The sequence below is a fragment of the Alexandromys fortis genome, unplaced genomic scaffold, assembly GCF_014885135.2.
Source record: "Alexandromys fortis isolate MF-2015 unplaced genomic scaffold, M_Fortis_MF-2015_v1.1 scaffold_20, whole genome shotgun sequence".
NCBI classification, from domain to species: domain Eukaryota; kingdom Metazoa; phylum Chordata; class Mammalia; order Rodentia; family Cricetidae; genus Alexandromys; species Alexandromys fortis.
Window position 1 is genome coordinate 4,758,335 of NW_026067903.1, and position 12,426 is coordinate 4,770,760.

General features: G+C 35.7%; 1 protein-coding gene across 12 annotated transcripts in view; it reads left to right on the forward strand.

Moving 5' to 3' along the window:
• The window catches only part of Rev1 (REV1 DNA directed polymerase), a 73,343-nt gene that overhangs the window by 42,313 nt on the left and 18,604 nt on the right, over nucleotides 1–12,426 (forward strand). For 7 of the 12 annotated variants that reach the window (XM_050134505.1, XM_050134503.1, XM_050134501.1 and 4 more), the window contains 3 exons: nucleotides 1,554–1,670; nucleotides 6,074–6,182; nucleotides 11,088–11,216. In XM_050134505.1, the coding sequence (XP_049990462.1) occupies nucleotides 1,554–1,670; nucleotides 6,074–6,182; nucleotides 11,088–11,216 (355 nt within the window). Of the gene's footprint in view, nucleotides 1–1,553; nucleotides 1,671–4,014; nucleotides 4,186–6,073; nucleotides 6,183–10,497; nucleotides 10,624–11,087; nucleotides 11,217–12,426 lie in introns of those variants that run through there. The other 5 variants (XM_050134500.1, XM_050134509.1, XM_050134508.1 and 2 more) reach the window with 5 other exon arrangements.

Here is a 12,426-nt window from a genome sequence, read left to right on the forward strand (position 1 = left end):
GCTCAATGTCCTTTATTTATGGCTAGAAACCAAATATGAGTGAGTACATCCCATGTTCCTCTTTTTGGGTCTGGCTTACCTCACTCAGGATAGTGTTTTCTATTTCCATCCATTTGCCTGCAAACTTCAAGAAGTCCTTGTTTTTTACTGCTGAGTAGTACTCTAATATGTATATATTCCATACTTTCTTCATCCATTCTTCAATTGAAGGGCATCTAGGTTGTTTCCAGATTCTGGCTATTACAAACAATGCTGCTATGAACATAGTAGAGCATATACTTTTATTGTATGATAAGGCTTCTCTTGGGTATATTCCCAAGTGTGGTATTGCTGGATCCAGGGGTAGGTTGATCCCGAATTTTCTGAGAACCCGCCACACTGCTTTCCAAAGTGGTTGCACAAGTTTGCATTCCCACCAGCAATGGATGAGTGTACCCCTTTCTCCACAACCTTTCCAGCAAAGGCTATTATTGGTGTTTTTGATTTTAGCCATTCTGACAGGTGTAAAATGGTATCTTAAAGTTGTCTTGATTTGCATTTTCCTGATCGCTAAGGAAGTTGAGCATGACCTTAAGTGTCTTTTGGCCATTTGAACTTGAGAAGAACATCTTAATCTAAGACTCTTATCTTGCATAGATGGGGGGCTTTTGGATATCCCCCCCCCTTTTTGTTACCTGGAATTTTGTGGTACTCTTTAGACTTTCAGTTATTTCTCCTGTTCAAATAACTCCTCCTTGATGGAAGTAAACATTCTAAAGCTGGGAACTGAAAATTCACATTTGGTTATTTATAATATTTTGATAGCTATGTATGAATCTTTTATTACTTTTGCATTAAAATTAAAACAAGCCGGGCGGTGGTGGCGCACTCCTTTAATCCCAGCACTTGGGAGGCAGAGGCAGGCAGATCTCTGTGAGTTCGAGACCAGCCTGGTCTACAAGAGCTAGTTCCAGGACAGGCTCCAAAACCATAGAGAAACCCTGTCTCGAAAAACCAAAAATGATAAATAAATAAAATTAAATTAAAACAAGTACAGATGTTGATCCTATTTATGGCAGAACTATAAAATTCTGTTTATAGTTTGCCTTCCATTGTCCACCCCTACAACCTGAGCCTTGGATATGAGTTGCCTGTTTTCATTGTAAGAAATCAAAAGTCATGAATAACTGATTGTTGCTTTTAGGTTGAGTCAGTTTATTAAAAATGTCACTAGGGCCAGGCTTAGTGGCACAAGCCTTTAATCTCAGCCTTTCAGAGGCAGGTGGATCTTTGTGAGTTCATGGCCAGCCTGGTCTACATAGAGGATTTCAGAACTACTTAGACTTTGTCTTTAAAAAAAAAAAAAAAGTCACTGAAATTATCCCTTTTGGGGGCTAACTGAAAACCTTAGGTGATACTAGATGGTCATGGGTATATTATAGCTTCTTCAAGATTTAATACCTAAGTAATTAAAGGGAAAAAAATTAATGTAATTAAGATCCCATGAAAAACTTCTATTCCATGTTCTTAACATTCTTTTGAACTTAAAAAACAATTCAATCTTTTTCTCACAGGAAAACCAGTGGCTGTTACAAGTAACAGAGGTACAGGAAGGGCGCCTTTACGTCCTGGTGCTAACCCCCAGCTGGAGTGGCAATATTACCAGAATAAAATCATGAAAGGAAAAGCAGGTACAAACGAGTTCTTTGAAGCCATAATGCTCCTATGGATGACTTCTGGTTATTACTGTTGGTATTGGTGTTTTAGAAGTAACAGCAAAATTAGAATAATTAGCTCTTTACGAGTTTGAAGGTTTTAAGGATGCTAGTGACAACTTGAATCAAACCAAAACCTGAATCTAAACGGTTTATTGTTTGGTTTTCTGAAACTGGATGGTGGTGTTCCTGGAACTCAGTCAGGTGTGAATTTTAAAACAGTGATTAAATCTGCTAGATTGGGAATGAAAGTCATGATTGTTTTATAGAAACTTTCATCTGGACTTGTGGTATTAGCCATTTGAACTTTGTCTTCTTCAGTGTTGTTAGAATTTAAAGCTAGGCACAGTGTATCTAATACCAGCATTTGGGAGATGGTAGTGGACAACTGATGCTTTCAAGGGAAGCCTAGAGAGCAGGGAAACCCTGAATTAAGAAAGAAGACAGACCTTTATTAGAATCATAATCTAAAGGCCAGCCAGACTATTCCTTATTTGATTAAATTTGTTTATTAAAAGAAACATTTTCATAGCTGTCTTGGAAAATTATTCTCGTCATAATAATCTTTTTTTATTTTTAGATTGCCCCTGCCTTAAAGTTCCAAAGAGTAAAAAAAAGAAAAGTCTTTCACATTGATTGGTTTCCTTGTGGAATATCTTGTGAAAACACAATAGAAAAAAAATTGTCTTAGGAAAACACTAACCAGAAGAGAAACCTAGAGCTGAGTAGGAAGGATCTAGTTTGGTATCCCAGTCACTTCAGTTCCCTGATTGTCAGATAGAAAACATTGGACATAAGGATGCTAACAAGCAAGAGTAGAGTCTGGACGTTTGGATTTCTTTTCTGGAATTAGTCTTTTTGTTGATTGTGATCATCTGCTTACACAGTGGTCATTGGAAAGGGTAATGGTAGACATTTACTTTTTAGATGTTCCCATTTCTCAGGTTTCCTATGGCTTTTATTAGTTGTTAAATGTTCTCAGATATTTTTGAGATTCTCGTGTTCTGTGTCAGTAGATCGTGGGGTACCTTACTGCACTTGTTGAGGCTTCGCTTCATGGTCTTTGGTTAGTTTCTTAAGTGAAGTTTTATAAAAGGTTTTATTTTCTTTCTGTATTTTCTTTGTGGTATTATTAAAAATAAAACTTGAAGTTCTAGAAACCAAGAAATACGTAGCTGAAGGAAATCACAGTCCTTGTCACACTGAATACTTAGTAAACAACTATCAAAACAAAAATATCCCAGATGAGTATATTTGGTGGCGTTTCTAAGTTCCATTGTGCTCAGATTCTGTTGGGTAGAATCTAAGCCTGCTGCTTATTTAAGCAGTCTGCATCTAGATTTTGACCTTGGCAGGCGCTTGTTCTTTGAAAGTAACAGGGAGCTTGTCTTCTTTTGTCTTGCCTTCCATCACTGTCTGGTCATACATGATTTTGCAGCAGAATATTTTCTTTGGTTACTTAATTATCTTCATCTTTGTAGCCACCAGATTTTCATAGTATTTTAGCAGCTTTTTAAAATTCATATCTCCTTCACTTCTATGGGTGTTACTCCAGAAGCCAAGTATTAGAGGAAATGTTTAAGTTCCACTTGGCATTGAAAATTGACAAAACAGATTTTCCTCTCCTTAGAAAAAGTGACTATATTACCTTGATACTCTTATTTTAACTTGCTGATTCTTTTTTTTTTTCTTAAGCCCTTTGACTCATTTGGAGCTTATAAAAATATTTTCTGAACATAAAAGAATTGTCTTTTATTAAGATTACAGCCAGACCTGTGCCCAGAAGAACTTGTTTTCCAATGCCTTTGTTCCACTTTTCCCGATCTCTCTTTCTCCGGGTCATTATTAGACATAGTACCAAAAATAAAAGAACTGAAGATCAGTTTAGAAGCTAGACTCTTTGACGTTTACGTACTAGCTTTGTAAAAATCAGTTCTAATATTTTGACTTGTGTGGTTAGGTTAAGCAGATACTACAACCAAAAAGAAGCATCTTAGTCTTTTGGAAACTGATTTCTTGTTCCTTATATTCAGAAACTAAGTCAGTGTAACCAGGGCATTTCATCCGTCTGTGACTTCCTTTGTGAGCTGTTTCCTGAATCATCTCATTGATGATTTCATTCAGAACCATTTAAGCTCTGCACTTGATGGTGGGGCCTTTTACCCCTTCCTGGACTCCCAGGATGCAGATGTTTTCTATACCTTCAGCAGCTTCAGTTTTCATTCTAAAGAGCAACAGTTGAAAAAATCGTATTAGTCATAGATTTATTCTCAGCGATTTCTTTTTCACAGACTTGTGTCCTGGCCTCTGATTTCTCCAACCGTTCCTCCACATTCTCCATGTGCCCGTCTAGTTTGTCAAGTTTTGATCAGCAGTTCTCTACTTTGCCCTCCAGTGAGGACAGTGTGTCCCTGCATTTCCCTGAATCTCACATGAAGCAACTCACTCCGCTGTTGGAGAGACCCACGCACTCTGCTGCACTGTGGAACAGGTCAGCCAGCCCAGTGAAGAGGAACACCACGGTGCTGCCTCTCAGGCCAGGGCATTGGGGGCGCATGGACCACACTCTGTTCTCACTTCAAACATGAGCTGTCTGTAATTTCCAAATGAGACGCTTAGGCTAAATAGTCCTTCAAATATAAGGGTCATGTAACTTCCTTTCAAAGCATAATTCGTGGTTATAACTTGGAAAGAAAGCAGGCTGTGGCTGTGGTCTTTGGTTAGTGGCACCTCTTTTGGTCTGTTACTGACAATCCTTAAATTCTTACAGATTAGATAATGGACTGTTGAGAAGCACTGATTAATCTACTCACTTTCTGTCTTGAGTTTGTAAGAGTGGCCTATATTACTTACATTTGACCAGAAATCATAGCTTGCATTGCATATTCTTGTTTTTATTTTTAGATGCAAGTAGCATTTAACTCCCACCAAGATACCAGTTCTGAGTTTGGCTTGTATTCATGGTGATCGTGTATAGGTGCTAGAATCTGGAAATAATTGTTTGGGTTGCATATTGGGTGAAAATGTTCATGGTAGTTAGTCAGATAAGGAGGAGTTATTGTAGCCTATAAAGCCAGATACTGTGTTGTGTTTTCCTGGTGGTACAATAGGTAGGCTGTTTTTTCATGGCGCATTGAGACTCTCAAATAAATGGAAAAGAGGTACTGAGTTTGTTAGCTTTGTCTTATTATGGTATATGGTTTTTTTTGGAATTAACTATTGATAGGTTTGGGTCTTGCTTAACTAACTATGTTTATAGAGCCATGGCTGAGATTGTGTTTTAAGAATGTTGAGGTTTTTTTTTTTATTAAGTTCAGTAAAAGCAAACTTTATCTTTAACCTAATATGGTATTATCCAAAGATGTATGACCAAAACTTTACTCATCTACTTCTCAATTATTAGTAAATCTCATTATGCTTCAGGTGTCCTGTAGTCAGTAGGCTCTCCTAGGTAGGGCATGTACTTTTATAGGCTTGGTGAAATTGCAAAGTTGATTTGGATATTAGAAATGTTGGTGAACTGTTGTTCTGTTGAGGCAAGAAATACCTAATTCTGTAAAGCAGTTACTATTGATTATAGTTGAGCTCAAGTTTGTTTTTTAAATTGAAATTACAATTGTTAAAGTAGAAAATAATGCTTGAGGCTGTTTTTACCTGATGTGTTTAAAAGAAAAACCTTGAAGTTTAATATGAACCATCTTTATAGTATATAAAAATATATACTATAAAAAAGATATATAAAGTATATAGTATATAGATATTTTTACGTAATATATACGTATTATTTATGTACGTGTATGTCTATATGTATGTCATATATAGATAAGATCATCCGGTTACACTGGCTTAATTTCTAAATTTGAGGAACAAGAAACCAAAGTTTCTAAAAAGGATTACTAAGTTATTGTTTAATTACATGGCTGGCAGAAATTTGATTTCTCTTTGACATAATTAGTTTTAAGTTCCTTAGATAGTTCTCTTAGGAAATAACAAAAATCATTCCAAGAATCTTGTATTTTCTGTTAACCTTTTTCCATTACAGTGAGGTACAAAATTCTCCAAAAGCAGGGTTGGGAGTTTATTTCCCTGATCACTTTCATCCTTATCTACCCTGAACGGCTGTGTTTTACAGGATAACAGGATATTTTACATTTATTAAAACAGAATACTTTGAATTTATTTTACGTTTTATCTTACTGTTGCTGAAGAATATAATGCAAAAAAAAATTTTAATAGTTTTGTACTAAATATAGAAATAATACCAGTTCAAATAGGTATTTGGAACTTTTTAAACACTTGGCATCTTAAAATAATAGAAAACATTTCTTTAATAAAAATTAAGAAAAATAAATTTTTAATGTAATAATTTTATTTTAAAGCAGATATACCAGATTCATCAGTATGGGAGAATCCAGAATCTACACAAACAAATGGAATTGATTCTGTTTTATCAAAAGCTGAAATTGCTTCTTGTAGTTATGAAGCCAGGTATGTAGAAGCTAAGTGAGTTCTAGTTCTCAATGAATAGTTAATTATTTTTATATACTTTAAGTCTTGTAAGTCAAGCCTATGATTTCAACATATTAGATATGTATTATGAAAAGAAATATTTTTAGCGAGTCCCTTCATTTACATTACCATGATAATAATTTTAAATAATGTAATAGTTCCTCATGATAGATCCTGCAATGGAAACAAAAAGAAATTAGGCATTGTCATTTTTATTGTCTTTCAGGCATAAAAATAAAAGTTAGATTTTTTTTTTTTAAACTGGTGTTGACTGACCTTAGTAATTCAGTCTTTCCTTGTTACACGTAAGAAAAATTTCTTACGTTTTAAAACCGATAATTGCTGGGAGAGATGGCTCTGCAGTTAAGAGCAATTTAAGGTTCAATTTCTTACACCCACATGGTAGTTCACACCTGTTAATAACTCCAGTTCCAGGAAATCCAGTTCTTCTGGTCCTTGTGAACACAAAGCGCACATGTGGTATACAGGCATACATTCAAGAAAACAAACGAAAATAAAATTAAGTGGAAACTTGATTACCTTTTAAATCATAAATAATTTCCTTCTATCAGACATTCTCACTTCAACTTAGTAAGAATGTGTAAATTTGTTACCACTAACTTGTGTAGGCAATTAATTATCTCTCAGTCTGAAACCATAATTAGATCTGCCTTTTTATTGAGAGGAGTACACTGTGCTCCTTACATGTCAGAAAATTATGTAAGGGCCAATGAGACAGCTCAGTGGTTAAGGGGCCCCGCAAGTATGATGGCCTAAATTCAGTCTTTAGAAATTCATATAAAGAAGAGAAATTGGCTCCTCAGAATTGTCCTCCAGCATCCACAGGCATACCAAGGCTTGTATGCCTACATATACAAATCATCTACATAATTGTAATGAAAATTTAAAAATAATAGTTACAAAAGTAGGAGTAATAACTACTCATTAGAGGAATCTTTTTTTTCTTTTTCAGTAATTGAACTCAGACACTTTCACCTTTATAATTTAGTGAGCACTCATGTATCTATGATATATTATTAGAATTCAATAATTGTGGGTGGAGAAAGGTGTTAAATTATTTAAGTTTTTCAGTATTTTTAAGTTTGGGGGTATTTCAGAAAGTGTGATCTGAACATAAAATATTTGAGCTCAACATAGTATAGTTAGTAGTTTTTTAAAATTCTTGTAATTTTATTAAAATGCTATTTTACTAAAATAATTCAAACATGCATAAATATAAAGCATGTCAAATGTAAACTCACTAAGTTTACTTTTATCATAAATAAAACTGTTTTACTATTGTCAATTGATAATGTGGCCAAAAATATGAAACTTACCTTTCTAAAGTAGTAAAGTGAAATAGAAATGCATTAGGATTGTTGGCAGTGTTCTTAACGTAGGCAGGTCAGAGCTTAGTGTATAGAGTGTATTAAATGTAACCTGGCAACTAATAGGTAGACAGTTGTGACACAGTGCCCAGGAGTGCGTCCTTGCTAATTGATAAAGGGAGAACTCGGGCCTTTTTAGGGTCTTGGTCAACAAACACCAGCTACTTCAAAAGATGAGTGCTGGATGGAAGTCCCAAGGTTTTGTTTCAAGTAGGTGTGGTCTCAATTCTGGTAGCTCTCTGAATTTACTGGTCTCTGTTTGATGGTATATTTGTATTGACCCACAAGTGGCGACTACTGTGCTGAAGATCAAAATAATAGGGGTTACAGTAGATTAGCACCAAGTAGTTTGTGGCAAGATACATAAGTGCTAGTTAAATAGTACATGTTTATTTCAGATTTGAGTAAAAAGATGAAAATGAGCTTGAGAACCAAAGCCAAGTAAACCCATGTCTGTACAAGCACCTTTTTTTTGTCATTTTCTATTTTCTAGAATGCTTTTTACAATGCATGTCTTCAAAACAATTTCTTACCCCTTTTTCTAAACAAATTTAATAATTTTATCAGAAATGTTTGAGCTCTAGATTATGGAGATGGTCTAGTTGTATGCAGTGATGAACTTGACATAGACAGTAGTGAAGTTACAAAGAATGAAGTGTGACTGGGTGGTGGACATCCCTCGACACTGGATGTGTCCATAGAGATTACTGGACACACTATAGAGAGCACGTGTTATACGTGATGAGAAGATAGTTATGGTGAAGAAAATGAAATTTTTATTCTTAAGCCACAGATACGGTGGTAAGAGATGGTAATTCTCACACGTGGGAATCAGAGGCAGGAAAAAGAGTTCAGTGTCATTTTCTGCTACATTCAAGGATGTACATCCTGTTGATTCGAGGGTATACATTCTCTACATTCAAGGCCGTATCTCAAATATACCCCTCTAAAGTGAAAAAGAATTTTTTAATATGCTTTTATAAGAACCTTTTACTGTAACTTAATGATACAGATTTATGATATGTAGTATATTGAATGAAAATCAATAGTGACTTGGTGCTTTTTTCTTTTTATATTGTTTAATCCCACCCTAAAGAGTTTTGTCTATGCCGGGTGGTGGTGGCTCACGCTTGGAAGGCACAGCAGTCAGATCTCTGTCAGTTCGAGGCCAGCCTGTCTACAAGAGCTTGGCAGGCACCAAAGCTACACAGAGAAACCCTGTCTCGAAAAACAAAAAGAAAAAAAAAAGTTTTATCTTAGTGAAGCATATTGCAGTAAAAATGTGTACTTTAAAATGGGACATTAATTCTATTTTGTAGCACATATTTAAAAATACAGCTTTGATAACTCTATGGATTTTAGTTAGGAGGAACACATGAATCATTCCGTTAAAATCAAACCACTTCAGGGTTTGTTTGTTTTATGATAGAGTATCATTATATAGCTCAACTGGTCTAGAACTTTTTCTGTATCCCAGCTTGTCCTCAGAATCCTCTTGCTTCTGCCACCACGTAGGCACTGCAGTTTCACTGTGCATTATGACACCTGGCGGACTTCTTTTGTGATTCACAGAAAATAAACCAATAAGGAGAAATAAATCCTAATTTTCTGAACATCTACTTATAGAAAATATATTTTTCCCTTAGTTATGGGAAGACTTCCTGGGTTTGTTTCTTTTGTTCAGAACTTCTTTATGGTGTCCAGTGGCCTTAGACTCTCTGATGTGATGGGAGATGTCGCTCAGTTGGAAGAATGCTTGCCCAGCATGCGCAAGGCCCTGGGTCAGATCCTTAAACATAGCAAAACCTGGGTGTGGTGGCAGCACCTGCACTTGTCCAACACTTGAAAGATGGAAGCAAGTGGATCAGAATTTCCATCCTCAGCAACGCATAGAATATTTCCTTTGTGAAAGTTGCTTGAGTACCTAAGTAGAAATAGCATATTTTTCTAAGTAACATCTTTGAAATTTTTTTATATATTGAATTTTTAAAAAGGAAACGAAAAAGAACATTTATAGGATCATTGTAACATGTGCCTTTAAGACTGGGTTTTTTTAATTTGAATATTGAACTTACATATTTTATAACTATTTTACTAAAAATTTTACCCTTTTCCAAAGCTAAACTTTAGGGAAAAAATTCCTAATGTTCCCATATACTTATCTAAACTATTGTATTGGTACTTCTCCATATATGGATAAGCATTGGTTTATTAAGGCCTGCTGACTAACTCAGGACATTCTAAGTAGATGTAAGGACATGCTGACAAAGCATTTTGAGGTCTGTTTGTGGGACACACCTAGCACCTTACAGAATGCTTGATGATGTAACTAGCTTTTTCAGCTGCCTTTACTGTCACGTCATGGCTTCCTTTCCTAACATTGTTTGCTTCTTACTAGATACTCTGCCCATTTGACACTTGATACTGAAATAGTTCATTACTTTTGTTTACATGAGAAAGTGCTTGTAGCTTTGTATTTGCCTCTGAATTAACTTGAGAGGTTTCTTAATTCTTTGTAGTTCTCAGTGGCGACCTCAAGGTTAGAGTAGTAATAGAAGACTGCTTATTCACTTGATCGTAGGCAAGAGGCCAAGAGATAATTGTATCTGTTTCTTAAGCAATCATACCTCCAATTAAGTCCATACTTGGTGAATATTACTGAATGGATGTATGGAATAACCATGATCATTCTATGTAATATTGTGTAATCTGGTGAAACATTGCTTTATTTTGCTTGTGTTTTTACTGTGATATTTTTTCTTGATTCTTTACAGAGTAATAAAATGGAATTTTACTAATTATGTATAATTCCATAATTGTAGTTTTATGCTGAATGCTCCAAATATCAAAGGTAATGTGGGGCATTGAGACACACAGTAGATTTAAAATTTACCATTTTCAATTAGGTCCCTCAAAGTTCTGGAACCCTGGCTCCTGCCCAGAGTGATGTCCTACCATACAATGCTGTTGGCATCTCAACCACTGCGGAGCCACTTGAGGAGCATTGGAATTGGTCAATTGGGAATTGGGTGGTAATAGGATGAGTACATTTTGTCTGTTTGTCACATAGCACTGTTTTGTGTAGTTCTTTCGTTCATATTCTTTGTCTTTGGGGGATGAGCCCTGGCTAAACTGTGCCACGTGTTAGAAAAAGAAAAGCATTTTGACAGCACATTCCTGCTCTGTGGTGGTTGTGATATCACCAGCATATGGCATGCTGGCATCTCTGCAAAGGGGCCAGAGGTCAAGTTTTAGAAGTGTTTATCTATAGACAAAAGAGATGTCATTTACTGTAGTAAGACAATTGTATTGTTTTCTGTTGGGGGGACAGCAGACTTGTAAATTATCCTAATGCCTATTGTTAACCCCTAATGAGAGGGGGAGTTATATGGAAATTGTATATTAGTGGCATGGGGAAATCAAACATATCTGCTATTTGGTTGTCAGCTTAAGACTTCCTGATGTAATCTCTACTGTATTTTTTTTTTTTTTTTAGACAATTTGGCATTAAGAACGGAATGTTTTTTGGGCATGCTAAACAGTTATGTCCTAATCTGCAAGCTGTTCCATATGATTTTCATGCATACAAGGAAGTTGCCCAAGCAATGTATGAAACATTGGCAAGGTATTGTGTATAATATTCTCGTGTTCATTGCTTTTTCTCCTTTGATTTGACTCCTAAGAGAGTCCAGTTTTCTTTAGCATTTTGAGAGTCAGTGGGTTTTTTGTCTTTCTTGTGATCCTTTTTCTCCATCTGCTAATTTGATAACTGCCTTTCTTTATGAAGCTTCAGTATTGGGAGTTTAGTCTCAAGGAAAAATATACATTCCATCAGTGTTCAAGTGCTTCTGATTGTGAGGTGAAATCTGTGTATGGACATGATTTTCTTTCCCATGAAACCAGATAGACGAAGAATTTGGGTATTTTGTTGTTTTTGTTTCACTTAGTTCTTCTCTTTAATTACATTTGAATTATAATTTGTTTAAAATTAGAATTCACAGAATGAGTTGTAATAGGGTGTGCTGTATCCCAGAATTTCAATACCAGCAAGGTTAATGGAGGAAAGCCCCTGAATTGTAACTGAATAAATTTAAAACCAATGAGCCAATGACAGAGAAGCATTTAAAAATCTTTTTTCATCTTAAATTTTTTTCTTTTCTTTCTTTTATTGAGCTCTACATTTTCTCTGCTCCCCTCCCTGCTTCTCCCCTCCCCTTCAACCTTCTCCCAAATCCCCCATGCTCCCAATTTACTCAGGAGATCTTGTCTTTTTTTACTTCCCATGTAGATTAGATCCATGTATGTCTCTCTTAGGGTCCTCATTGTTTTCTAAGTCCTCTGGGATTGTGATTTGTACACTGGTTTTCTTTGCTTTATGTTTAAAAAGCACGTATGAGTGAGTACATGTGATAATTGTCTTTCTGTGTCTGTGTTACCTCACTCAAAATAATGTTTTCTAGCTCCATCCATTTGCCTGCAAAATTCAAGATGTCGTTATTTTTTCTGCTGTATAGTACTCCATTGTGTAAACATACCACATTTTCCTTATCCATTCTTCGGTCGGTCGAGGGGCATTTAGGTTGTTTCCAGGTTCTGGCTATGACAAATAATGCTGCTATGAACATAGTTGAGCACATGCCCTTGTGGCACGATTGAGCATCCTATGGATATATACTCAAAAGTGGTATTACTGGGTCTTGAGGAAGATTGTTTTCCTAATTTTCTGAGAAATCGCTAAACTGACATCTAAAGGGGTTATACCAACTTGCATTCCCATCAGCAATGCAGGAGTGTTCCCTTTTCCCCATAACCTCTCCAGCATAAGTTGTCATCAG